Source organism: Sprattus sprattus, assembly GCF_963457725.1.
Source record: "Sprattus sprattus genome assembly, chromosome: 11".
NCBI lineage: Eukaryota > Metazoa > Chordata > Actinopteri > Clupeiformes > Clupeidae > Sprattus > Sprattus sprattus.
In genome coordinates this window covers 21,055,626-21,081,906 of record NC_137909.1, presented here as the reverse complement: position 1 = coordinate 21,081,906, position 26,281 = coordinate 21,055,626, and the positions used below count along the sequence as shown (strand labels likewise).

The 26,281-nt window shown below is 43.3% G+C and overlaps 1 protein-coding gene across 1 annotated transcript; it reads right to left on the bottom strand.

The window, feature by feature from the left end:
* Nucleotides 1-11,823: 11,823 nt before the first annotated feature.
* Nucleotides 11,824-25,073, bottom strand: urm1 (ubiquitin related modifier 1). The gene is made up of 5 exons (XM_080847818.1): nt 25,036-25,073; nt 21,722-21,792; nt 15,246-15,327; nt 13,055-13,103; nt 11,824-12,433 (listed from the first exon to the last, which is right to left on the bottom strand). Exons 1-5 carry the CDS (start codon nt 25,068-25,070, stop codon nt 12,365-12,367), a joined length of 306 nt encoding a protein of 101 aa, XP_080703944.1. The 5' UTR covers nt 25,071-25,073; the 3' UTR covers nt 11,824-12,364.
* Nucleotides 25,074-26,281: the final 1,208 nt, after the last annotated feature.

Genomic DNA, 26,281 nt, shown 5'->3' with positions numbered 1-26,281 from the left:
TGTAACCAGAAATTTTGCTTGTGCCCTGGGCCTTTTAGGGATCGTGGGGCCCTGGGCAGTAGTCCTGTTGCCCTAATGGTTAAACCGGCCCTGAAGGGTGCAGACTGTCCTAGTTTAGGTGGTCTTATTATAACACACTCCAATAAGTGTACCTCTGATTAAGACCTTTAGGAAATCGTGGCATCAGAATAGTACAACCAGGGATATCAGGCAAGGTCTAGTGTAACACTGTGCGGGTGAGTGGATTTCCAGGGAAGGCAGCAGGCAGCCCTTGTCCTGAGGCTGATGAACATGTTTCCAAAGTGTTACTTTTAAAAACAGATAAGTGAAGGAAGAGTGGTACATGTGCAGCTATGTGTTTGAAATGAGATGAGTGATAATATGAGGTTTTGGGGATGTAGGGGATGTGACAGTGAAAACAGCAGTGCTGACAGAACAACTTTGGGAAATAATAGATGAGTATTTGGTGGTTTTGGGCTATACAGAGTAAGGGATGACAGGGATGTTTTTAATCTATAAAGACATAAGTGATGATGTGGTTATTTTTGGTTACATAAAATGATCAGAGCTGAAATGGAACTGTGGGGCAAAGAAAAAGGTTGTTTTCCGTTTTGTGGGTATATCAATTTAATTTGATTCAATTTGATCTGTTTAGCGCCAATAGTAATTAACAAAATTGTCCCATGGCGCTTCACAGAGCCCAGAGCCTGAACCCCTGGGGTTAGAGCAAGCAATACAGTGAGAGTGGAAAGAAAAAAAAAAACTTTTTAACAGGAAGAAACCTTAACAGCAGAACCCAGCCCATCCGCTTGGGGCAGAGAGAGAGAGATAAAAAGAGGGGGCCAGGAGGAGAGCATACATGCAGCATATATTCACACATACAAGATTACGTACAAGATGACGTATACAAGATGGTTAATACATGATACATGCAAGATTGATAGCATCAGACAGTGAAGATTATAGCTTATATGCATAAATGTAATTATAGGTTATGGTGATGAGGAACAATTTTATCACAGCCATCAGCATTTGCTGGCAACCATCCTACTATATAAGAAAGAACAGAGACAATTTACTAAACAGAATATCAGTCATACACAAAAAAGATTTCACATCCACATCTCAGTGTTCAACGATGCACTGCCTAATTATCTAAACAACAGTTTCATTCATGGCATGGCACAGTCTATCCAGGGTAAGGGGTGGAAGGGCTGGAGGGGAGGAGTACGAACCTGGGTTAGGGTATGGGTAGGGATTTGATACGAACCCAGGTGAGGTTATGGTTAGGTTAGGTTAGGATACGAACCCTGGTCACCATAAGCACCCTTACATAAAAGATGAATGTTGTTGGGGGGATATAAAGTGTTGTGTTGTGGGGATATAAAGAGATTGGGGTATATGTTTTGGTTCTGGTGTTTCAGCTACGTATATAAAGACATGGGGAAGGGATTAATGCGTATATGCTTTGGTGTTGTGTGTAAATAACTATATGGGGGTAAATAAATTGGTTTGTTCTTATGGATACATAATGAGGGCAGATAAGGTAGTTTTAAAATTGTGGGTATATGTTTATGGGGGTATTAGATGGTTTAGTGTTGTGGCATCTGGGGTTAAAGTGTTTCATCTAGTAGACATAACTATATGGGGGTATGCTGTAGTTCTGGGGTTGTGGGTATATAAACATATGGGGGAGATGATTTGGTTTTTGTGGGGCTGGGTGAAGATGCTGTGGCATGGGTGAGGCAGGGCTGGTGGGGAGAGCAGGTGGGGAAAGGTGTCCCTGTTGCAGCAGAAAGCCAAGAGGAAAAGAGAGTGAGAGAAAGAGAGAGAGAGAGACTCCCCCCAGACTCTTTAACCTCAGCCACCACTCCTCTCACTCTCCCAGTTGCCTGGCAACACACCAGCCACTCTCAAAGAATTTTTCTATCTTTTTACTCTCTTTCTTTCTTTCTCTCTATCTCGTTCTCTCTCTCTCTCTCTCTCTCCCCGAAGTCAGGGGGCACGGAGGAGATCTGGAGTAGCAACGTGTAGCCCCAGAATCCCTGATTCTCCCCCCTCTTCCAAGCTAACCACAGGGAACCGGAAGTTAATGACTACAGGGGCCGAACGCTCAGGGTTCAGGGAACAGAGATATTATCGGTGGAAAATACAGTTTCCATCATGTTTTAAAAATCAATGCCGTGTTTGCAATCATCAAAACTATTGAATGTCCCATTACACCATCACAGCACTATTAGCATGGTAGTAAAAGACGTTGTAAAGACGCCGTTAATGTGTTTTTCCGGCAAACCGTACATTACACAAAATTCCTCCTAGATGCATTTATACTTAATAGCCATGAAAGTGCATCAATAAGCTAATTGCAGCTACAGGAAGGTGTTCTTAGTGTTCAGTTGTTAGCTGTTTTGTGCAGTGAGCTGTATCAGGGGAGGCTATGGCGAGAGAGGCCTGGGGGATGTCTTCCATCTGTTGTGGCTGTTTGTCCACTTCGGCAGCGTGCATGACCACTTGTCTATGTTTCACCTCTGATTGCTTAGGAAGGCAAGATGGAAGATCTGACTGAAAACCCCATTGAAAAACTATTGAGATAACAGTTTCTACCCAAAAAGGACATTGATGCTATTGAGGAAATCAATGGCACAGCTTGCCCACAGGCACGTATTATTTCACAGATTTCTATAAAATGCATCCAACCAAGACATATATTCTATAATACATATGGATAACACTCATATGAGAAAATCTATGCAGCCATTTTGGCAGAACACATCCACTGGCAACAGATAAAAAATAGGCTGTAGAGTAGTGGTTCATTGAAACTGTGTGTGTGTGTGTGTGTGTGTGTGTGTGTGTGTGTGTGTGTGTGTGTGTGTGTGTGTGTGTGTAGAAAACATACATAATTGCAGTCCAGTTATTTTGCTGTCTTTCTCCTAATACATCACTTCCTTTCACACATGCATGCACACACACATGCACGCACTCACACAGACACACATGCACGCACGCACACAGACACACACACACATACTGTACGCCCGTACACAATAGTCTTGCAAAGAGTAAAAGCAACTCTGTTTCCTTGACTTTGAACCATTGCCAGGGGGACCGAGGTTTTACTTTTTTACTACATGCTCTCAACATTACACTAATGCCGATGAGTGGCTTTTAAATGGACTTCCCTGGGCTTCGTAAGTGTTTGATTATTTTAATGGCTGCCTAAATTATTCAGCGAGTTCACTGAACTTCTCTTCCTCATCCTCAGGTGCCCCATCACGACACCACTGAAACCATATCATTTAATGTTTTAGAGTAACTGTAAAAGAGATGACTTCAGAACAGAGAGATTGAGATCAAATCTTTGTCATTTTCGGCAGAATTATTAAGCACACTAAGGAGAATACCTATGTCAGCTGTCGAAAGGTAATAATGAGTTACTGGCTTCATGAAAAATAGTCTCAAGTAAAAAAAACTCATTCTGGACAAACCTCTGATATAGATTTAGCTGTGAGCCTAAATGTCTGAATTTAAAACATTTCCCACACGCACAAGCACACACTTATAGACAGACACTTATAGACACACACTCTCACACGGACACACATTCATCATTCATACATGCATAAACACACATACACACACACACACACACACACACACACACACACACACACACACACACACACTCACACACACACACACACACCTTTAATCAGGACAGGAGGGGTCAAGGATTAGAGTATTTTTATGGTTTTCAAAGGGGACTGGAGGGGAGATACGAGATGACTGGCATTTGAGATCAAGCAGGAGAGGAACAGACCCCTGGTGCTTAACAGGGTAACATCCATGGGCAAGAGTGGGAAGCTTTTCATTTCATCCAACTCAATTAGCCTACCCCCTCCACAACACACACACACACCCCTCCTTCTTCTGCGTGCTGAAGAGGTGCTTAACTGAAATAAAAACATGCCCTTCAGTCGAACCAGTCTGATACTAGTGGCACTGCACAGTGCAGCCTGCCTAGCTATCTTAACCCAGACTCATGCTGTGGGCTTGAGATGCCTTCATTGGGGTGAGCTTATTTAAGGATTCTCCTTGGCTCCATTGTTGCCCCCTTTCCCCCTCTTTTGCCCCCCTAGCAGGGCAGTTTCATTGCCCACCCCACAGACTCGGGCTCCTCTCTCCCGCTGTTCCTTTCATGAACTGGGTTAAACATTTATCTGTGAATGGGGCAAGCGCAGTGGCATGGCAAGGGAACGTCTCCCACTGCTTCTGCCGGCCGGTGTGCCAGACAACAACCTGTTCAAGCTCGGATAAGCCCCGCAGACCTTCCCACAGTTAGCAAACTGGCTGCCCTGCTGCCACAAACAGATTCACTGCTTCAGAAATACCTACAGTTAACTGGCATGTGGGTTTCAAAACTATTTCACAATGACACTTTTTTTTATTATTATTATTATTGGCCATGAAGGATTCTTTAACAAGTGCTTAATGGAAATTCATTATGGTTGGAGATGTAAAAAGTGTGAATTTTTAAATGACAAATGTGTGTTATTCAGCCTATTCTAGAATGTCTGATGTTGATCTCAATTTTGAGTCCAAAGTGGAAGTTCATTAACCGCAGGATTTTTTTTATGACATATTACACTAAAAATGAGACCTCAAAATTAAGCCTGGGGCACTCTGATTAAACATACTCTCCCTCTCAAAGGGGCAATTAAGACGAGGGAGACTCGTGGTTCACGTCCGCCATGATTTCCACAGAATTCCCGCTCTGAAACATTCCTGAAAAGAAACGTGAAAAGGCGACCGAGGCAAGTCTCTTTCGGGTCCAAATGAGCAATGAAATGCGCTCAGGGAGCACCCCCGAAGAAAAAGGGGGAGGTGAACTCGACTTCTTCAGAGAGAAGCATGAAAGGATCAAATGGTTTCGCTTTAAGGAGGAGGATTCGAGGCCCGAGGGCGGGCTCTAGCGGATGATTTATTAGAAGAGGACGGCGCTGGGCTCTTTCCGCGCGCGTGCATGAGCATAAAAGACATGCCATGGAATGAACAATTTAAAGACGATTAGGCGCTAGACTATCAGGATTGACTCTAAGCGCACTAGACACTTTCCTGTAGCAGATAGAAAGTGCAAGAATCTAGACAGCCATTTTTTATATTGATAAAACGCTGAACATTGCGTCAGAAACACCTGTCAGAGTGCCTAAGACTGACGTGGATAACCTTATGCAGTGAAGCTTTACTGTAGTTGGTGGTCAACAATGTTTGTTGGTAAATGAAGTCTAATGCTTTACCTTATATCCTAAGTTGAGAGAGGAAAATGGAACAATTATGTAAATGTAGACAATATTATAATAATTGACCATTTGATATTTTGCTGTCTTTCTTCTAATACATCACTTCCTTTCACACATGCACACATTATATGTGAACTTTTTAACATCCTAAGCGCCCGTTTGTCCATATTTTAAATTTTTTTATTTTAAAAATTCAATGTATATGTTTGTGAGGAAATGATATTTGTGTTAAACAAACAATTCAAAGAACTAGGCCAATTACTATTATGAAATTGTATCTCCAATTCCACCTGCCACTATATTATATATTGAATCACCCCAACTTTAATATAACACACTACCGTGTTTTTCGCTCTAAAAAGATAGCACAATCCCGGCTCAAGCCTAACTTTAAATGTCAGCAACAAGAGTGACAAAATATAGTCTATCGCAAACGAAGCTGCAAAAGCATATATTTCCTTACTGTCTTCAATGAAAGCAAAACGGAGTAATCTGATTTGAATCTAAACCAAATCATTTTGCGTTTATAAAAATCAAGACACTTTTCAGACCATTAAAAAAATGTAATGTGGTCTAATTAACGAAATGGGTTTTAAAAGCACTAATGGCAATTTAACCAACAAAAATAACATGCTCATTGTACTTTGTTCTACTGTGGTGTGTTCATAAGTACAACACATACATTTGACTAATCTTGCCGTATAAGAGCAAATGCATTATATGCAAGTGCCTTGTTACGGCGTTGCACTTGTTCTCGCCATACACACAAAAAGCCAGTCCAGAAAACAAACGTCATGCAGTGTTGACAGTACGTTTTGGCGCTGAATAAACAGTGTAAGGATTGTAATCTCTTTTGGGGAGAAAATGGGGCTGTTGTATCTTTAAGAGGCTGCTGGTCCCTCGCTCGCAGCTGCTGGCTTGTGTGCTATAGAAGACAGTGGAGATTCATTACTTCTACAGCACAATGGACATTTATCACCCTGTGGTGTTATTCAAATTCAGTACCAAGCGAAGATCATCCCCACTCCCTCTCGCCGTCCATCGTGGCAACACCGGTATTGTTACGAGCGCTCAAGAAAAGGCTTCAGAGCAGCGAGTTAGCTAGTGCCATTCCATAAGAACCGTCCCAGCAAGTCAATGCCAGGGTCTGCGAGCTCTTCGACCTACCCAAAGCATCCCTCCTCTGCTCGCCTTTTACCATTTTCTCTGCGTGCTCTAAAGAGAGGATACAGCGCTCGTCGTGGGAATAGAAGGGGAGCGCGCAGGACAGCTCCTTTTTCATCACTGATTCATACTAACATCTATGGAACGCGTGTTTGGCTTTTAACCTCAACTTAAACTCTAAGTCGTTAGTGTTTTGTTATTATCGTCCGAGGGCTATAGTGTTTTTTCAGAAATGTTTAACGTCTTTGCAAACGCCAGATGATTAGACCCTTTTGCTGCTCTTCTGGTGACGCGATGTGGAAACTACATGAATGTGCGCCTTACAGGTGCAGCCATGGCAAAGCGCAGGCTTGAAAGCACAACTTGGACTTTTAAGACGGTCTTCAAAACTAGTTCGATTTTCTCTTTCAGTCTTCAGATTTATTCATCGTACAAGTGCTGAAAAGAGGGTGAATTGTTCGAAGATTACGAAGAGCTGCTGTTTGGCGCCACGGAATGACAAAAAGTGCCTTTACGGTGCTTCTTCTATATTTTCGTATTTATTTCTTTTTGAATTAGATAAGGAGCAGGGGATATCTATTTTTATAATCGCACCAACAGACTTGTGTGTGTCCATATTGCTTGGAAGTGTACGGATACAGTTTATGCATGTTGGGTATAGCTTTAATGTAGGCCTAGATGTTGAAAAGAAGCAGGGTAGATGCTTAGTTGCTTTATAAGCAAATAAGGTTTAACATTAACTTGTTTTATTAAGTGGTACCACACAAATAACTGATACCTGAACTATTTTTAAATACTCTTTTTCAGCAATCGAAAATTATTTCATTTCAGTTCAGATTGGTTTTGAACCAGGAATTATTTACTTTACAAAGTAGATTTTTGATCATCTACGAGTTATGTGGCTTTACGCCACATTATTAGTATAGTCTAGAAATATACATCTTGTTTCATTTCGTGGTCCAGCGAGAAGAGGTTGGTCTGGCATGGAAAAGAAATTATGTTAAAATGATAGCAGATCATTGCATGTGATGTTATTTTCTTTGAAGCGGTTAAACTCCTCTATGTTTTATGCTCTCCCAGCGTGGTTTAATGACTGTGTAAAAAGAGCATCTAAGAGCTCCAGGACCTGATTGTCCAAACGCAATTCTTGTGAAATGTAAATTTAACCCAAGAATTGTGACTGGACATCTGTTGCTGGTGACTCCTCTTCATCTGCCTTTGAACGAAATATAAGCCCTCTTTCTTTTCAAGCAGGCCATATACTACGTTTGTGAGAGGACACAATAAGTTTAAGAGGATGATTATATTTTTTCACAGTACTTCTGTTTTCAGGCAAGGCCAACAGGATGTTTCAGGAATTCTTCTGCAATTGGAGCAACAGTGATGTTTGATAGCAAATCTTTACAGAGAACGGGGGAAATAAACCAACATTTTGAAATTGAACCACTGCTTTACGTATTTACATTTATGATCTCAGAGTGTGATCACGATATTAGCACATGGCTTTTTCAATGGCCAGATTTGGTTTAGGCTATTGATATATTGAACGAGGACTGCAAGTTGCTCAATAGTAATTGAAATAGTAATAGACATGACGATAGCTGTTTACGGGAAAGAGGCCTAGAGAAGCCGTAAATGAAAAAGATGGAAGGGGAAAAAAAGGGCCAAACAAAAGCGAGCACGAGCATCAACTGCAGTGGACTGTGATGTTCTCTGCGGTGTATTTAAAAATTCGAGTTTGTTTTGAGTATGTGTGTGTGCAGGCCATGTCAGGGAAAAATGGAAGTTGTAAATTGCCTGCCAAAAGTTTGTCTTCAAACAGGTATACATTTCCAGTACATTTTATGGGCATCGGTGTCTTCTTATGCATTTGGAAGAATTTCATGGCAGCTTGGGAAACATTCTTATTTTATACATGGCGACAGTCATTTAAATATCTTATTACTTAGGCTATCTATATTTTCGATGTTTACTCTTGTTGTTGTTTTTTCAACATATAACTTAATATTCGTATTTATAATATTTAATCTCAACGTATTTTGTTAATGTCTATTAGGTTAACGACTCTCGATCCAACAATTTCAAGTTTCTGAGATATTGTTGTAGAAAATTAAGAAAATGAATAAAAGAGCTTAATTTGATATTCTAGAGAGTCAATTGATTTGATTGGTAACCAAAAGTACCACTTGTTCGAATCAATAAACTGCTAATTACACTACAAATGCAGTCCAGTGACGTAGGCCTAGGTCTCCATGAGAGAGACCCGACAGTATTTGGAAAGGGAGAGAGAGAAAGACAGAGAGGGGGCAGCAGCTATGCTGTCCCGAGGATGGTGTGATGACGTTAGAAGGCAAAACACTAGGGCCTGAAAATTAGGCCTGAATCACGTGCATCAGGGGAGACAAGCCCGTTGAGAAATTTGTCCTGTATAGTTGTATGAAAGTAGTCTTACCTCATATCTATATTCAGATGCTGATTTTTTTTATTCTTAAATCCATAATTCATAAATGTAATTTTAGTTTTATATTAATTCATATGAATGTTTCATATAAATGTTTTCATAACTTGAAAGTAGCCATAATTTGTAAACATGTTGTGATATTGTGCTACTGTAAATATGAATTAAGGCCGAGATTGCAAAATCAACAAACCATCAAGATTACTTTAATGCAAAGTAACAACCGAATCAATATAGCAGTCAATTAGTTGTTTCTCATAGTAAGAACTGTAGGTTAAGAGTTGAGATGTGCAAAAAACAATCGGAGCAGCAGCAGACTAACATAGGTGAGATATATGGGCCAACATGTGTGGTTTCAGGAGTCCTTTACATCCAGGTTTTTCAAAAGGCTTGTTTGTTTTCATCCTTCGTAAAGGCCTACATCACCTGGCCAACGACATCGTTAGCTGGCGATTTTAACGATAAACTGTGGATTCCCTATAGACAAGGTTAATCAAAATATAGCCCATATAATGGCAATGCTCTCACATTGCAACGCTCGGATAAGTAATTGCTTATTCTGACTCAAGGTTGTACAGTGCAGTCAGCTGCCCCATTAGCAGAAATATATCTCATACGCAACCTTTAAGCACTGTAATAGGATAATAATAATAATATTTTTCTTTGGCGGACCTTGGAGGATCACAGCGTACGAAGCTGTTAAGCTACTAGCACCAGTATCGGTAGCCTACCTGAGTGACACAGGGTGACTATAGTGTGGACAGAAGATATAATCCTATAGGGTGTTGAAGATAAATGGCAAATGAAAAATCTTAGTTTACAGGCAGTTTACAGATATGCACAATAACTAAAATGTCAATTTTATGACAAAGAAAATAGCTTGCAAAATTGCTGATACCACCAGTAATTAAATACTACAAACACCTCGGTGTTTGTGACGACTAAATTCAGATTCTATGAAAGAATTCAGTTTTTGTCTTGTCTAAAAAAATCAGGAGCGTCCAAACAGAAATTACACCCAGTTCTTTTTAGAGTCCTAGCTTTATATTATAGCGTACGATAACTTGTGGTTATTGTAAAGTGTTCTTAGAACAAAATGTTAGGCTCCCTGAGATGAAAGCGCAACATAATTAGATAGGCCTACGGCTTTTGTGTCAGCCTAAGTCAAGTGCACTTAAAGGGTAATACCAGGCATAGAGGACTGAATTAAGAGACACTTATATTTACATTCGTAGTAAACGCCACCATTGTATGATTGAGCCAATAATGATTTGGGGTGCGGGGTGGAGTTTGGGGGCGCAGGTGCTTTGGGCCCATTGGTTGGCGCAGCCTTGGCCATCATAGCCTAGAGATATTTGTATTCGTCCCTGTCACAACTGCATAGCAGACAGGCCTATGCTGTTACATGTGAGGATAGGATGCTGCCTGTTTACACTCGAAAACATGAGGTTTTCTTTAATTATAGGCTACGTGTAGGACCTAATTGGAATTAGGCTAATTGTGGACCAGTAAGTGCATTCCTTGGTTAGACCATGGTCAGTTATATGGGCTACATTAAAACAATCATAGGGCCAGATAAAAATGACCAAAATTCCTGGATAGGTCGTACACTACTAGTTTTTCGGGTCTTTTGACTTCGATTTAGGTCAGAATTTATATTTACATAAAAATAACCTAGCCTGTATCGTCTTCCTTTATATGCCTACATATGTCCCACCTAAGCCTAAAAAAAAGCCTAAGCCTAATCCTAAAATTGTTTATTTGAATTAAAAGGTTCAGCATATTTGTTTCATAAATAGCCAACACAGAATGCGAATCGGAAATTCCACACTATTCCATAGCTTCCATGATCGTTTGCCTGATCGTTTGCAACAAATGCATAAATACATAAAGAAAGATATCGACCAATATGTTTAGCCAGATTGCTATACAATACTCTGTTTTTTTGGGGCCTACTGAAATAGCCTAGGTTATATTTAACAATTTGATAGGATAAAAATGTGGATATTAAGGTAGGCCTACACCACCCGTAGGTTACTTTATTGAGAATTAACCCAAGGAGTTAAAAATGCAGAGTTCTTCCAGTTAATTCACTATTCAGATGAGTAAAAAATGTTAAGGTAGCCTATTACACCATCAACACTCTCATGGCCTTCGGATCGGCCACACACTGTGTGCGCTTGCATGTTTATTCTCTATCTTACTGCTCCAAGTAGGCCTACTCTCACAACACAAATACACACACACTAAGCTAGGCCTACTTCTTAGCAACACTGATAATACCAAGCCATTAGCATCGGCAGCATTGTATCCTTTATCAGTAGGTTTTCCGTTACAAATCGCATCCTAACCGAGAGTCTTCCTTCCTCTGAAGGCAGAGCCTGGAGCGGAACCGCGACCTCCCACCGCGATGACTCCTCTGGATGAACCATATGAGTTAGATATGCGGATATACGGCTCTCAATGCTAAACTCAATCAATCCTTCGTACTCGAATTCGGAGTTTACCCATAACGGTAATCATTATTTATTTTATCCTAAATGTAGGCCTATCCATGTTTGAAGTTAATTTAAGGATGCAAATCGGGAAGGCAATTTCATTTCCTTGAATCCATCTGCGTTGGCACCCTAAAACGTGATTCACATAGTCAAAAGGCCTGTAGATATGGATAACCTTATACGAATAAGATCTGCCATAGGCTACGAGAGTCATGCAAAAAAAAAAAAAACTAAACAGAAATGCTTTAATCTATATCTTAATAAAATGTTTTGGCCAATTTCAGCAAATCTTAAAGAGAAAAAAAAAACATAGATATATTGAAATTTTTGGCTTAAAGTGATATCACTTAAACACAACCTCAACAATTTTTCACACTTAAATTGTTTAAACAGATGACTTTTATTGATTAATGACATGTACAACAGTATAAAATAAGACTGAGGCAAATTTAGCCCAACGACCATGGTCTTAAAGATTGACCCCTGTATGTCTCTCAGAGGTCCATTTGCACACTGTCTAGACAGACCGACCTCTGCCCAGCATCCATACACACACAATCACATCAACACACTCTGGACTCAGGTGTCCAGGCCTGATAGGACGCTGGTCAAGCATCTGTGTCTCCAAAGGGTATCTCCCCCTCTCACACACACACACACACACACACACACACACACACACACACACATATACACACCACGAACATACACCCCACATCCCCCGTGTTGAAGGTCACGAGTCGGGGTGACACAACCATCAGAACCTTTCAGTGTTCCTGTGTAGCATTGGTGGAGAAATTAAGGGAATCCATTGGGGCGTCGCGCCCAGGACTTGATGAACTACACAAGGCTGAGAGCGTTGGGTGGGGGTTGAGGTTGAGGGGGGGGGGGGGGGGGGGTTCTCTGTTAGTGTCCACAGTCTGTTTTTTTTATGGGGACGGCGGTTAACCCCCATGCAGAGTAGAGATGAAGACCACATTATCTTGGTCCTGAAGCTGGTACTCCAGCTCACCCTAAAGAGGCAGGCGAAAACACGCCCGCACACACACGCACACGCACACGCACGCACATGTATACATGCACACATACGAAGAAGCATACAGATGCACAAACAAACACGCACACACACACAAATATTTAACAACTTAAAATATATAGGTAATATTGCTATTGAGCTGCCCAGATCGTAGACAGCTGTATGCATCAAGCCAGGCTAAACCATGGCTGCTTGGACACAATGACATCTTCTTATGGCTGATGCAGATAATCTCATAACTTCATATTAACACATGATTTATGCTTTTAACCACCATTGACAGTTGTTGCGACATTGACTTTCTCTGCATTGATTGTGTTGTTTAAAATTAAACTGCCGTGTCCATACATGTCCTCTAATGAGACACGATAGGGATGACCAGTGGACACACGGCACATGGGAGGAACACTGATATCAACACTACTGCGATTGCAGCATACAAGAATGATGTGAAAACAAACACAAAGAGATATCATGTGCACATGCACTCACACAAACATACAAATAAATAAATAAGTGACTAAGTAAATCCACACACACACACACACACACACACACACACACACACACACACACACACACACACACACACACTCACCATCAGCTCCCAATCTGCATCGTTGATGAGCACCAATATTCCTGGCCTCCTGTATTCAGAGGGAGAATGAGCCTTTAGCAGACGCTGACAACATCAGCACCCCCAGATTGCTATGAAAATTCCAGGCAGGGATCATGAACATCCAGGGTAATAGGTACCTCTTTTACCGAAATGTGCAATATACAAAGATGATATCCATCAGAGCCGCGTGAAAGTCACATGATTATTACATCGACACAGCCCTCACCTCTACTCCCCGACATGTTTAAAAGCACACACAGACACACACACACACACACACACACACACACACACACACACACACACACACTCAAAAAAAAAAAACAGAGCACAAACGCACACAGAAACATTTGTGAAATGTGTGCTAAAGACATTTTGGCCAACTTTTATGAGCAACAATTTATTTAGATATTTTTTTTAAAAGACAGAAGATAAATTAATTAAATGAAAATACCAAAATCAAATTGATTTGTCAAGATGTTTAAGATGCTCTGCCCACAGGACACACTAGCATCTTCACATCACGTCAGACCTGGGATAGTAATCCACCGGTGTGTGTGTGTGTGTGTGTGTGTGTGTGTGAGAGAGAGAGGAAGATTTTGCACACACACACACTTGAGCGCTGTACTCTGTTGTTTTTGCTTTGGTCGAGGAGACGCCATGACAGTGGTAGCCGTGCTGTGACGTCAGAGGGTGCATTAAACGTATGTGAGCATGGGGGTGTGTGTGTGTGTGTATTATTCGCTCCTGATGGCTCCTTTGCTAAACGCAGTGAAAGAACGATGGGCTGTCTGACAGGACCGGGGGTTCACCCTGATCATGAACCTGTGATTATTTTAAATATCGTGCACGTGTGGAGCATGGTGTGTGAAAATATGTCTGCGCAGGAGTGTACCCCCTGATCGTTGTGTGTGTGCGTGTAGCAAGGACAGGACATCCCCTTCACCATCACCTACATCAACAACGCACAACCGCAATAACACACACACTCACACACACACACACACACACACACACAAATGCAACCTGCTACGGTGCTAAGGGTAGGGGAAAATGCAACAGAAGAATGGAACCCAGGTAATGCTACCCTCCTCATCCAGACGACCTATAAAAGTCCCCCTTCTCTTAATGCACACCCCTCTGCAAATGAGCCTCTATAAATTCCCCATTAAATTAGTCAGGTGGTAGACTGAAGGGGGGTTGACTGTGAGAACACACACACACACACACACACACACACACACATATTCACTACCCCCACGCACAGAAAACTAGCACTGTCCCGGACACACTTGGCATCCACACCGTTTTCACATGACCCGCTGTTTTCAGTAGCAACAACAAATTACAACAACAACAAAACAAACAAAAAAACATGGATAACAAATCAAGTGTGTGTGCGTGCAAAACAGACACAGAGTATGTGTGCATACAACACGATTATATAAATATATTATCACTGAGAATAGGCCATGTATAAATAAATGTATAAATATTTACCATGTTATTTTTGTATATCTGCATTAACTTCCAAATAATTCTATATAATATTCTATATTATATAATATAGTAAATATCAAATAAAGTTTAAGTTAACATTTGTGCGTGACTTTATCTATGTATAAAGAAGTACATCTAGAGTGTTAGTGTGTGTTCTGTACAAATGTATTTATAGCAGTCTGATGTTATGTTTGTATGCATGTGTATGACTTATTGTACATGCGTGATATTCTGCTTAGGCTTGTGTATTTGAGTGTGTCTATGCCTGTGTGTGCAAGGTTCTGTGCATGTGTGTGTGCATGCATGTGTATCGCCATGTGTATTTGTGTGTGTGTGTGTGTGTGTGTGTGTGTGTACATGTGTATCTGTATCTATACGCATGTGCTGGTGTATGTGTGTGTGCGCGCGCACGTGTGTGCGTGTGTGTGTGTGTGTGTGTGTGTGTGTGTGTGAGTGTGTGTGAGTGTGTGTGTGAGTGTGTCTGCATCCACGGATATGTTAAGACACATGAACTTGATGTGTCTGTAAGTGTGTATATGTGTGTGTTTATGCACCCTATGAACCTGTGTGTGTATGTGAGCGTGTGTTTGTGTATGTCTTCATGCATGTGAGCGTTCTCTGCATGCCTAAATGCATGTGTTTTTGGTTGTGCATGTGTGTGTGTACTCACACGGTGTCCCCCTGCACAAAAAGCTCGGGCCGTTCCTTCAGCATGTTCTTCTGGATCCACACCAGCAGCTGCTTCATGTCCCCTGCAAACGCCAGCCAGAGGTCAAAGGTGAAGGGTCACGGGTCACTGATTCAACCCCCCGGTCGATCTGACGCGACAGAGACTCAACTGGGGGAAAATGATTGTGTGTGTGTGTGTGTGTGTGTAAATGCATGAATATCAAACAGTGAATGTGTATGTTTGTGTCTCTGTAAGAGAGTGTGTGTGTGACTGTGTGTGTGTGTTAAAGCATGAATATCAAACAGTGCGTCTGTGTGTGTGTGTGTATAGAGGGGGTGATGGGGTAGCGAAGCGGTTCAAGAGCTAAACAAAAACACAAACGCTCTGGAGCCCCTTGGGTTGAGGAGACTGCCCTCGCGTTTTGATGCATCCCGCTCCATCACAGACACCAACAGCCCATTGTCCATGTCCACCGTTGCAGCTCCGAAAACTGACAAACGTGTGAAATTTTAAATGCCAACGATTTTTATTAAATAAGCAAGAAAACACAAAAATGACCAAACCTAAAATAACAAGTGAAGTGAGGGTGAGGTGCAAGGTATAAAATATAGAAAAACACTCCTGGATGATAACACTACTTCTGGGCAATGAAAACTATGACACAAGCTTGTCAAAATTAGCACAACTGCATCAGCCAGTGATCCAAGCAAACAATTCCCCTCTACACGCCCAATATAGTTCCCCCAGCTGTGTGGTTGATTTAAATTCACTAATTAGTACTTAAATTACCAAAACAATATTACTACAAATATGAATACAAACATTTATTAACTATCTGTAATTATTTAATCTCATCATGACACAAGTAATGCAATGATAAAACTCTTATGTATTTAAGATACCATTCAGCATGTGTGTTTGTGTGTGTGTGTGCTTGTGAGTGTGTGTGTGTGTGTGTGTGTGTGTGTCTGTGTGTGTGAGAGAGAATATTTCTATGTATGCTTCTATGTGTCCATGTCTTGATCAACATCAGCAGCTTCCTGCATCTCTGGATTCAGCCAGTTTCACTACAGAGGAGAGGGGAACAGAGAGAAAGAGGGATGTATCGAGAAAGAGAAAGAGATAGAGAGAGAGAGATGGAAAGATGGAAAGAAATATGGGGCACACACTATCCTGACTTTCTTCTTTATACCAGCAGGATTGATCTTAATTTGTTTTCTCTCAAAAGCAGCGCAATACAGTTCATGAGTGTGTGGGTCTGTGTGTGCAAGAACGTGCACGCATGTGTGTTGGCTAAGCGGAACACTCGTCAGTGTGTTTCAAGCTCGACCATTCGAAATGCAATGACACTGATCAGGAGAGGGACATCACACACTGATCAGCCTCTGGTCAGACAGGACCCACACACCCCGCGGGCTGTCTGTCTCCTGCACGTGCGCACGCACACACACACACACACACACACACACACACACACACACACACACACACACACACACACGTACCAGACATGCATATTCACAAACACATGCATGCACGCACACACAAACACACAATATAGCAAAAATACAAATAGATATGCTCACAATTATTCAAACAGAATTTCATACACAAATTGCACCAAAAAATAAGTGCCTGTGATGGTGAATATGTGTGTTTGTCTGTTTACATAAACATACATCAACAAATAATGTTCACACCGACAGAGATTTACACAGAAACCCGTTTACCGACACCTCATCCAACACAGCTATATCACTAAATACGCGACTCCTCTCATTCCAACTTCATTCCATGATGTAAAAGCAACAGAATAATGTCACTGGTAGCAGTAAAGGAAGCGGCAGCCATTTTCCCCTCCATCTTTACTGTACATCAGCTGAAGGTGACGGCACTGCGTTTGTGTGTACGTGTGTGTGTGCGCATGTGCAAGTTCATGTGTGCATGAGAGTGTGTCTGAGTGTGTGTGAGCGTGGGCGTCCTCACACACACACACGTATGGGAATACATTTCTGGTGTCGCACCCTCAGCGAAGGCAGCATCAGGACTCTGAACCGGCTGGGCAGCGTTCAACGACTCTCAGAATTCTGTAACCGTCTCAACCACCAGCAAATTCAGCTCAGCATGCAGCAGCACTGTGGAAAGACAGCTACCGAACTGCTCCCAATCTTTTATTTTATCTCAATTTCTCCATTAAACAGAGAGTGAAAGGAAAAAGATCATCCAGATGCCCAGAGGATGAAGAGAAGTTTGGGGCGGGTGGGGGGGAGGGAGGGGGGAGGGGGGGGGGCTAGATGGGGTAAGGAGTGGAGGTCTGTGCTAATGTGTTTCAGAAGACCTGATGCGTCAGGCAATTCTGTAGCGAAGCAAAGCACTTCACTATGCTAACGCTAATGGGAAGGGCTAAGTTTCAGAGGAACTGAACACAAAAACAAACGGAGAGAAGAGAGGGAGGGGGAAGGAGAGAGACAGACTGAGGGAAGAAGACAATAAGAGAAAAATGGAGAGGGGGAGGGAGAGAGAGAGACAGACAGACCGAAAGACTGAAAGAGAGAAAGAAAGACTGATAGAGGAAGGGACACTGAGAAAAGAAAGAGCGAGAAAAATGGTCAGAGCAAGAACGAGAGACAGAGAGTGAACGAAAGGGGTAAGAAAGAAATAAGACAGAGAGTGAGAGGGAGAAGATGGTGAGGAGGAATTCCCCAGTACCGAAGCCCACATGGCTCAATCAAGGAAGCCGCGCCCCTCATGAAGCTGCATGGATTTTGAGAAGTCAGCACACCAGTCTATGTGTGTGTCTGTGTGTGTGGCTTGTTCGGTGGTTGGGTGTGTGTGTGTGTGTGTGTGTGTGTGTGTCTTGCACAAAGTGGTAAAGGGGTCCGTGCTGTTTGTCTGTATCTGTGTGTGTGTGTGTGTGTGTGTGTGTGTGTGTGTGTGTGTGTGTGTGTGTGTGTATGTGTATGTGTGTGTGCGTGGTGGTGGTGGCTGGTTGGGTGGGTGGGTGTGTGTGTGTGTGGGGGGGGGTGGTATGGAGAGGCTGTTTCAGGTTAATTGGATCGCTGTCAGGGTCTTCAGTTGTGTAACGATCGTTGTACCTTGCAGAAGCCCGCAGCTCCTTTGCCCGCCTACCGCACCTATAAAGAAGAGTGATGCTTGCCTGGACGCAGCGCTAAGGCAATGACTATTGACTTTCACCACTGCAGGTCTAAAAACAGAAGCAATCACTCCTATGCTCATCTGTCCTAAACCAGGGCGACTTTAAAAAGCAGCACACAAAGAAGTCATCGTCACTTATTTCTGCGTGAACGCGGAAATGTGAATGGGAGTGTGTATGTTTTTGTGTGTGTGTGTGTGTGTGTGTTTGGGGATGTCGGAGTGTGTGTGTTTGGGGATGTCGGAGTGAGGAGAGACATCAGGCTCCTCATGTTTGCATTCTGCCTGTTCCATCACAGTGTGCACAGATGAGAGGAAGTGCTACATAATGCGGGCGGGGTAAGAAACACACACACACACACACACACACACACAGTGCACAGACGACAGAAGGCGGAGCAGGGGTGGAAGCGAGGAAAATGATGTGCTTGCGTCATGGCAACCAGGTGCATGCTGGGACAGTGGTCTATCTGTATCGGGGGGGTGGGTGATAGCGTCACGGGTACAAACCATCGCCCGCCTATGCTTTCCCTGTCCCCCTATTCCGTTATTTCCCTCGCTCTTTCGCTCGCTTTGTCTTTTTTTCCTTCTGTCTGTTTCGTCCCTCCTTTTCTCCAGCGTTATGACTATCATTATCATCCTTATCTGTGGGAGGGACGGAATGAAGTCATTCATCTTGCTGGGGTTATGAGGGTGAGTGTTACTATGACAGCAAACGAGGAGGGGTGGGGGGGAATGGGTGGCGGGGGGGTTAGCCCAAGTCATCAATCATCCACATGCATTGCTGGAAAAAACACCGAAAATTTGGGAAGGGTGGGAAAGGAGGGGTGCGAATTCTGCCTGAACCCCATGTCAGATCTTACACTGAGAGGGGCTTGGGTAGGCCAGCCGTGACCTCACAGCCTACACACACACACACACACACACACACACACACACACACACACACACACACCAGCGGTTCTGCCTACGGGGTTCCAAGGACCTCCACCAAGGTCAGCCCTTCTTTCCTCCTCCATGCCCCGCGACCACATTCCCTCCTGTGGTCAACTTTTGTCCTCGGGTTGTCGTGGAGACTACAGTGCCACGGAGACGACCCTTTCTGTTGTTTGCGATGGTTTTGTTGGGGTCAGGACAAACGCTGGCGATAACAAAAGGCCTCTTGCCGTTCCCACCTCGAGATGCTAGTAAGCCAAATGCCTCCACGAGGCTCCTCCTGTGTGACTTGAAATATCACACGTTAGCAGGAAATTAGCACGGCCTTACACATACTAAGAAAGGGGCAGAGAGGAGTTTGTGCGCACACACACACACAGAAGTGCACACACACCCCAAGAATCAACAGCGTTTCTCAAACGCTCACTCGCAAACCCAGTTTAGCTCCACGTGCACACAGACATATCAACACTGCTTCTCCAAAGCTTAATGGCAAACACACTTAAGTTCTAAAAGCACATTGACAACAAACCGGGAAACCCCCTTTTCCTTGAAGACATACCCAACATGCAGTGTTCAGGATTTTCTGGATTCAGGATATTGGCTGTTTACATTTTTGTAAACCGTTTTACATACATTTAGATACATGAAAGGTTTTGGGGAAAGCAAGCACTATAGAGTGTGTGAGTCAACTCTACTCTAAGAACTCAGTCATCCCACCCTGGACATTTTACTGCACAGACTGAATCATGGGATATTGTGCGTTCAGGCTGAATCATGGGATGTGGTGTTCAGACTGAATCCCTTTCCGCAGGTCTGCAATAGGAGTTGAGGCCCCATCAAGGGAAAAAATCGGGAGTCCGACTCTTGACAGAACTTGGTGTCTGAGGCTGAAGATTGAGGTTTTTTTTCTCCCTCCATTTTCTTTCCTTCTTCTTCACTCTCAGCACAAACTTTCATCCCCAACGTCCCACCAGGATGCCGGAGGAATGCGAGTGAGAGAGAGAGAGGGAGGGGGAGAAAGAGAAAGAGAGAGAGAGAGTGGGAGAGTACGAACTGGGGCATTTGTCCTTCCAACCGTCCAAAATGATTGCACACAAAAAGGACTTAGTGCTTTGTCACAATTGTCCCTGTCAGCCCCTCCCCAACTAACCCCCCCATAGCTCTCTTTCCCTTTCCCCTGAACACCCCACTCGCCCAATCCCCCCAGCCCCCCCCCCCCATACCTTTCCACTGACCTCGGCGTCATGGCGAAAAGACCCATCAACAGTATCAGTGGCTGAATTTACAAGTGAAAGCCTGACAATAACAGAGCAGTTAGGGGAAGAAAAGAACCGGGCATGGGGGCCTCACAGATGTTGGTGGTAGAGGAGGGGGGGTGGGGGGTAAGGAAAATGAGGGGAGGGGGGGCATTCTGGTCCATTGTTGTGGAGGGGGAAGTAAAGGAAAGAAGTGAAAGGAGGGAGAGAAAGAGGAAAAGGGAAAGTGAGAGAGGGAGGAGTGGATGGCAGCTTCTTAAGACCCGATTTGCGGCAGTGGGTTTGTGGTGGTGGAGCTGGCGGTGTTCGGACTGTGGCCACCATGGTGGAGACCACGAGGAGAGGAGAGAGGAAAGGAGAGGAAAGGAAAGGAGAAAAGAAGAGCTGGCCAGGGCCTAGCTGAGACAGAGCAGGTGTCCAGGGAAACATGTGAACCTCACTCGACCGGGGTCACGAGCAGAATGACAGAGCGACAGAGAGAGGGGAGGGGAGGAGAGGACAGAGCGACTGAGAGAGGGGAGGGGAGGAGAGGACAGAGCGAAAGGGGATTGGCAGAGGGAGGAAAAGAAGAAGGGAAAGAGAAAGTAATGGATGCAATAGAGAAAGATACAGGGCAAAAGAGAGAGACAGAAAAAGAGAGAGAGAGAGAGAGAGAGAGAGAGGCCACATGATGTGATATGATTTGTGTGTCTTTTTGTCTGTGGCCAGCATGCTGGCTGAGAGGCCTCTCTCCTCTTGGCTCTGGAGCAAGAGAGGCCAGCAGGGCACAACCCCACCCCCAATGTCAGTTTTTTGGCTTTAGGTAAGCATCAAGATATATGGAGTCAATTAAGTCATCAACACCAGGGTGGGTTGAGTAGTTTTCTGCACAGGAAATGAAAGTGAAAAATTAAAATAAAAGAATGAGAAAAAAGTATTCACTGTGTTAACCCCAGTGTTATTTAATTTAACGCTACCTTGATTTTTAATCCAATTTATTTTAGGGGGGGCATACTTGACATTTTCAATTTCCCTTTTGTCTTCCGTGATTTTTGAAAGGAGATTTAAATGCGCCAGATTCCAAGAGTGCCATTTAAATGAGTCAGGAGCTAGGCCAGTCCTGAAGATTCTGCGTGTGTCAATACTTACAGGGCTCCGATTCGCTGGGCAAAGTCACATGATGATCCTTGACCCCATCAAACAGTAGCTCTGCTCCGCCCCTGCAGAGAAAACAGGGAGATGATGATGTCATAAAGGGGGTTCCATGGCAACCTTCAAAAATGCCAGAAACCACTACATGATTTTTCTGGAAATAGCACAGTGCCTTAAAAACAGCTGTCACCAAACACACACAGACTTGCACGGTATTCTCTGAACTCCATATTAGCAGGAAGGAACATTGACCAAAACCTGGCTCAAAACTGAAGGAGAGTGTCAGCCAAAGGTCTGTCTGGCATCAGTGTCAGCCTAAGGCCTGTCTGGTTTTTTTCAGACATCCCCCAATTAGCCTGCATAGTGCTAATGTTTTAGCCTGCATAAAGTTCATTATTGGTCCAACTGGTCTCTATGAGGATCACAGCAAGAAGTCCAGCCAAATCACACTACGTGCCCGATCAGACACAAACAAAATCTGATGTGTCCTGAGTGTCCTTATTGTTAACTGTAACCCTAAATCCAACTCATATATGCCAATATCTGATATGTTTCTAGTACCTGTCCTTTTTATACAAGTACCTCTGTCCCAATACACAGAAAATATGTAGTATGTTTCAGAGGCAATATGCTTCGGATGACAAGACCAAAGAGTTATAACTACAAAAGGTGTTAAGTTCATGTTAGTGTAATAACGCCACATACAGAGGTACAGTTAGACTCTGCACGGTACACAGGCAACACATGTGGGTCATGCTGCTGTCCTAATATGGCCACCATCCTTGCTGACCCTGAAGTGACCTGTACATTACCTAATGGATGACTGAACTCACTGATGCTGGTCAGGCTGAGCTAATTAACTCAAGCCTGTCTGACCTCATGACCCTTCATTAAAGATCAGATAACTAGTGTTTATGGATCTGTTTCCCTAAGCATGGTGGCTGGATTATTACAAAGAGAGTGGGAGAGAAAAGAAGTGTTGTGACAAATGGACAGAAAGTGACAGGAGGAGATATATTTTAGGTGTAGGCAGTGACAGACAGTAAAACAGAGACATATCTGGATACAAGGAGAAAACAACATGGTGTCAAATCAAGGTCGATATATATATCCCTGTTATATCACGCTGTTTAATGCACTGCCAGTGCATGCCGAGGAATTACAGCCTTCTATCTAAAGAGCTTACTAGAGCCCCAACAGTTTCCCTCTTTCTCTGTATGTGGCCGAGGCAGCTCAGCCGTGCAAGCTTGAGGCATGTGATACTGTGAGGTCAGCTGGTGCTGATGCTGGTGCCTGGTCCAGATGAAAACACCACTTCACCTTCAGCTGGGCCTCTGACATCATTGTTGGACGAGGAGAGATGGAGGAGATGGAGAGGAGGAGTAAAGGAGGAGGAGGAGGAGGAGGAGGAGGAGGACAACACTGAGGCTTTGCTACTGGAAGAGGGGGTGTTGGGGCACGTGGTGGTGATAACCTCACTAAAATGCCTGACATCAACAGTTCACACACACGCCATTCAGTCCACTCACTATACATTACACTGAAAAAGATACAGATAGAGAGAGCAAGTGAGAGATGAGAGGGATGGAAAGAAGGAGAGATCCAGGGAATAGAGGATAAAAGAGATGCAACTGAAAGCAGGAGCAAAGGGATGGAGATGAAAGAGAAAAAAAGGAGGAAAAAAGAACACGCGTTTGTGTGTCTGTGTGTGTGTGTGTGTGTGTGTGTATCTGTGTGTCTGTGCCCCAAAAAGATGCGTGTCCATAGGGATCGCAAGGGAAGGATCAAGATAAATAAATAGAGGGAGACAGGAGCAGAGTGACATAGAGAAAATAAATAATAATACAGAGTGAGTAAGAGGGAGGTGTTAGATTGAGAGAGAGATGGAGAAACAGAAAGAGAAAGAGAGATGGAGGAGGAGAGGGAGAGAGAGAGAGAGGGAGACTAGTGTGATGTTCTCTCTCAGCAGCAGCAGCAGCAGGTGCAGGGCTCAATAAAGAGGGCTCACATCCCTTGGAGAATGCCCAGTTGTCCTCCTCTCTCTCTGCTCTCTCTCCCCCCTCTGGCCCTCTGCCTGCTCCCACCAGCACAGAGGCCCACAGAGACACACAGAGTCAGAGAGAGCTTAGCCTAGCCTAGCCTACCTCACAGGGTCAGCTGGTTCAGCCCTGAAACAATCATATATCTGCTCCTAGTGCTTTACATTTGGTGGAGGCTTGCGAGCTAGCCCACAGCTCCCTGCACAGACACAACCACACACCACACACTTTTCCACCCTGAGCCCTGAAAATCAGTGATTGCAGCTTCTTCTTTATCCTGAAAACAATCTGCAGCTTTCCAGGACTGTAAAACCTACTGTCTGCCTTAGTGCATAGTTTAAAAAGTCCAGAATATTAATTTCAACAGCAAGCACCTATATGTGTATTCAGTGCTCCGATCAGTATTTCTTAGTGGACACTTAGCTCCATATATATTTTTTTCTGGCATTTTCATTGTATTCAAATTCTGCGTTGTTAGCAGGATATACATAATAGAAAATACACATTTTTTTCACAATAGGCTCCCCTACGGACCCATTAACTCAAACTTGGTGCAATGAATTATGCAAAGCAGTATTATCAATCAATACAATAACTAATGTGTAAGAAAATACTGTAAATACAATAATGAAAACTAGTGAAAATTCTCATATTGGAAAAATGAACGAGAGTGCTAAGGTACCCAAATTGCAACCAGTTTTAGCGCACAGCCTACTCGAACACTTAAAATGTATTGACATTTTACATCTGGGGTAACAGGTTACAACTGATTTTATGTGCATTCGTAGCATAATCAAAACTTTCCTCACACACATAAACTTCATTAATATCGACTGGGCGTTTTATATTTCACTGCTCTGCAATCGCAACAAGAATGAGTAAACTGGAGAAATCTTCAGGACTCTTCACAATCTGATAGGTTGACAGAACCCGACGGCTATCTGCTTCTATATCAACTCTAATTCGAGATGTCTGCTGCAGCTGCACGCAAGAAATGTCCCCATTTTTCACACTTCACAACCGGATCTACCACAGCAGTAGTTAAATGTCACGAAGTATTATAGTTTGCTGCTTTTAGCTCGTACATTAGGTTGTATCAAGATGAATTAATATGTACCCTGTGCGAGTTAAGGTTAAAAGCGTGGTAATGAGGGCGTTGTCAAGAGACTGAATCGTTTTTATGGATCTTACTGAAATATCTTGTTGTTAATATTTAATACCCCGTTCACATTATTTCGTTTTAAATTGTTATACAACAAAACTCGTACTAACCCAAACTCCAGATGTAGCGCTATGGGCGCCGCCATATTGCTTCGTTAATCCGGAAGTGGTGCGTCATTACCGGAAGAAATGTTTTTCCTCTGTTTGAAAACATTTACGGGCAAGCCATCACAGTCTATACCGCTACTAGTAGAACATATATATTTTTTAGTAATTTTTCATTTCCTCAGTTATATTTAATTTGTCATTATTGTCAGTCTACATACATCAGATTTGTAGACATAAACCATGAACTCGTTATTCTCAGTCAATCTTTAGCCAATATGAACATGGTCACTTTGTGATCTGGTTGTCCCTGTGATCTCAAGGAGCATTCAGCGACTGTAGCATGACATTTTTTTAGTGTAATGCTGTCACTCAACACACACACACAAAGACAAACACATACACACACACACACACACACACACACAAGTGGGCATGGCAGTGGCAGGCAGTGCCACCGTACCCCCCATCCAACCGTTCAACCCACATCCCCCTCCTCCTCTGCCCTCTGTCATATCGGTGACAGCCTTGTCCCGATTGGGGGGCAGTTTGAATTGCAAATCTGCTGCCTTCTGTTGGCGTCCGAATCTTCAGTGGTCTTTTCGCAGGCACCCATTCATGTGGTAATGGAGGAGAGTGTGAGTATAGGGGGCCAGAGGTGATGGGGGGGCGGCGAAGGGTGAGGGGAAGTCAGCCGATCACTGTCCAGGGTGAGGCATCAGCAGTCTGGATTTCAGGGTGAATTTAAGCCTGTGTGTTTGTACCTTCCTTAATTCTGTGTTTGTGTGTTGCTCTCTCTCCCTCCCTTTCTGTGTGTGCACCAGCTTGGGGCCTTCTTTGGCAGACATGCTAGTTGTATTGTCTACCCAACGTTAAACACTCCAGCACATTACAGCACAGTTTTGGGATGGGAACATTCTTCATCAAATGGAGTGCAATGGCTTGAAAGAGACTTGGAAAGAGGCACAGAGCATTACCTTTGATTAACATGTGAATCTCCCTTAAAGTGTGCATAAATGTGTGTGTGGGTGTATCTGTGTGTGTGTATGGATGTATTTGTGTGGGCGTGTGTGTACATGCAGAGACAAAGAGAGAGAAGGATTTAGACAACAAAGTGGTAAGGCACCAGGACATGTCATCCAGTCACTTCTCATTTGCTAATCTTCTCAGAATGTGACATGCAGTTCCTAAGCTGTCATTGCTTCTCTAGTATATTCCATATTCATCACACCCTATTTGTGCTCTTGCTTGC